General features: G+C 50.4%; 1 protein-coding gene across 1 annotated transcript in view; it reads left to right on the forward strand.

Annotated features, from left to right (window-relative positions):
- Positions 1-506, forward strand: part of LOC119586241 — a gene marked incomplete in the record, with an annotated part of 43,840 nt that overhangs the window by 39,598 nt on the left and 3,736 nt on the right. Inside the window, 1 exon segment of the mRNA XM_037934944.1 lies at positions 224-451. Coding sequence (XP_037790872.1) covers positions 224-451 — 228 coding nt within the window.

Raw genomic sequence — 506 nt, forward strand, 5'->3', positions numbered from 1 at the left:
AATAATGCATGTGGAAGAACCTGCGCATATGCCATGACATATATAGAAATGATTGAACAGATAAACAGACAGACTAACAAGTAGACGTACCGATGAACGACTGTATAGTCCCCGCACTCTTAACGAAGCTAAAAAAAACAAAAAAACATAATAATAATGATAATAAATAAATATATAAATCAATAAATCAAGCAAAGAAGCTCACCCCCTCCCCTCCCGCCAGACTTACAACGACGAGATCTCGATGGGTCAGTGCTACATGGAGTTCACCACCTACAACGTCTTCAGCAGGCAGGACGGGGTGTTCGCGTCGCTCCTGCGCTCCCGCCGAGATACGCCCGTGTCGTGGGAGGAGCAGGAGCAGGGGCTGAAGGAGGGGGAATCCTTCGAGGGAGTGGACGGCGCGGAGGGCCGGGCCACGGCGCCTCAAGGCCAGAATGCCGCCATACAGGTAATACATCCCAAGGGCCTGAATGGGATCCCTGCGGAGTCTTGCCTAATAAGAC

Source organism: Penaeus monodon, chromosome 21 (genome assembly GCF_015228065.2).
Source record: "Penaeus monodon isolate SGIC_2016 chromosome 21, NSTDA_Pmon_1, whole genome shotgun sequence".
Classification (NCBI taxonomy): Eukaryota; Metazoa; Arthropoda; class Malacostraca; order Decapoda; family Penaeidae; genus Penaeus; species Penaeus monodon.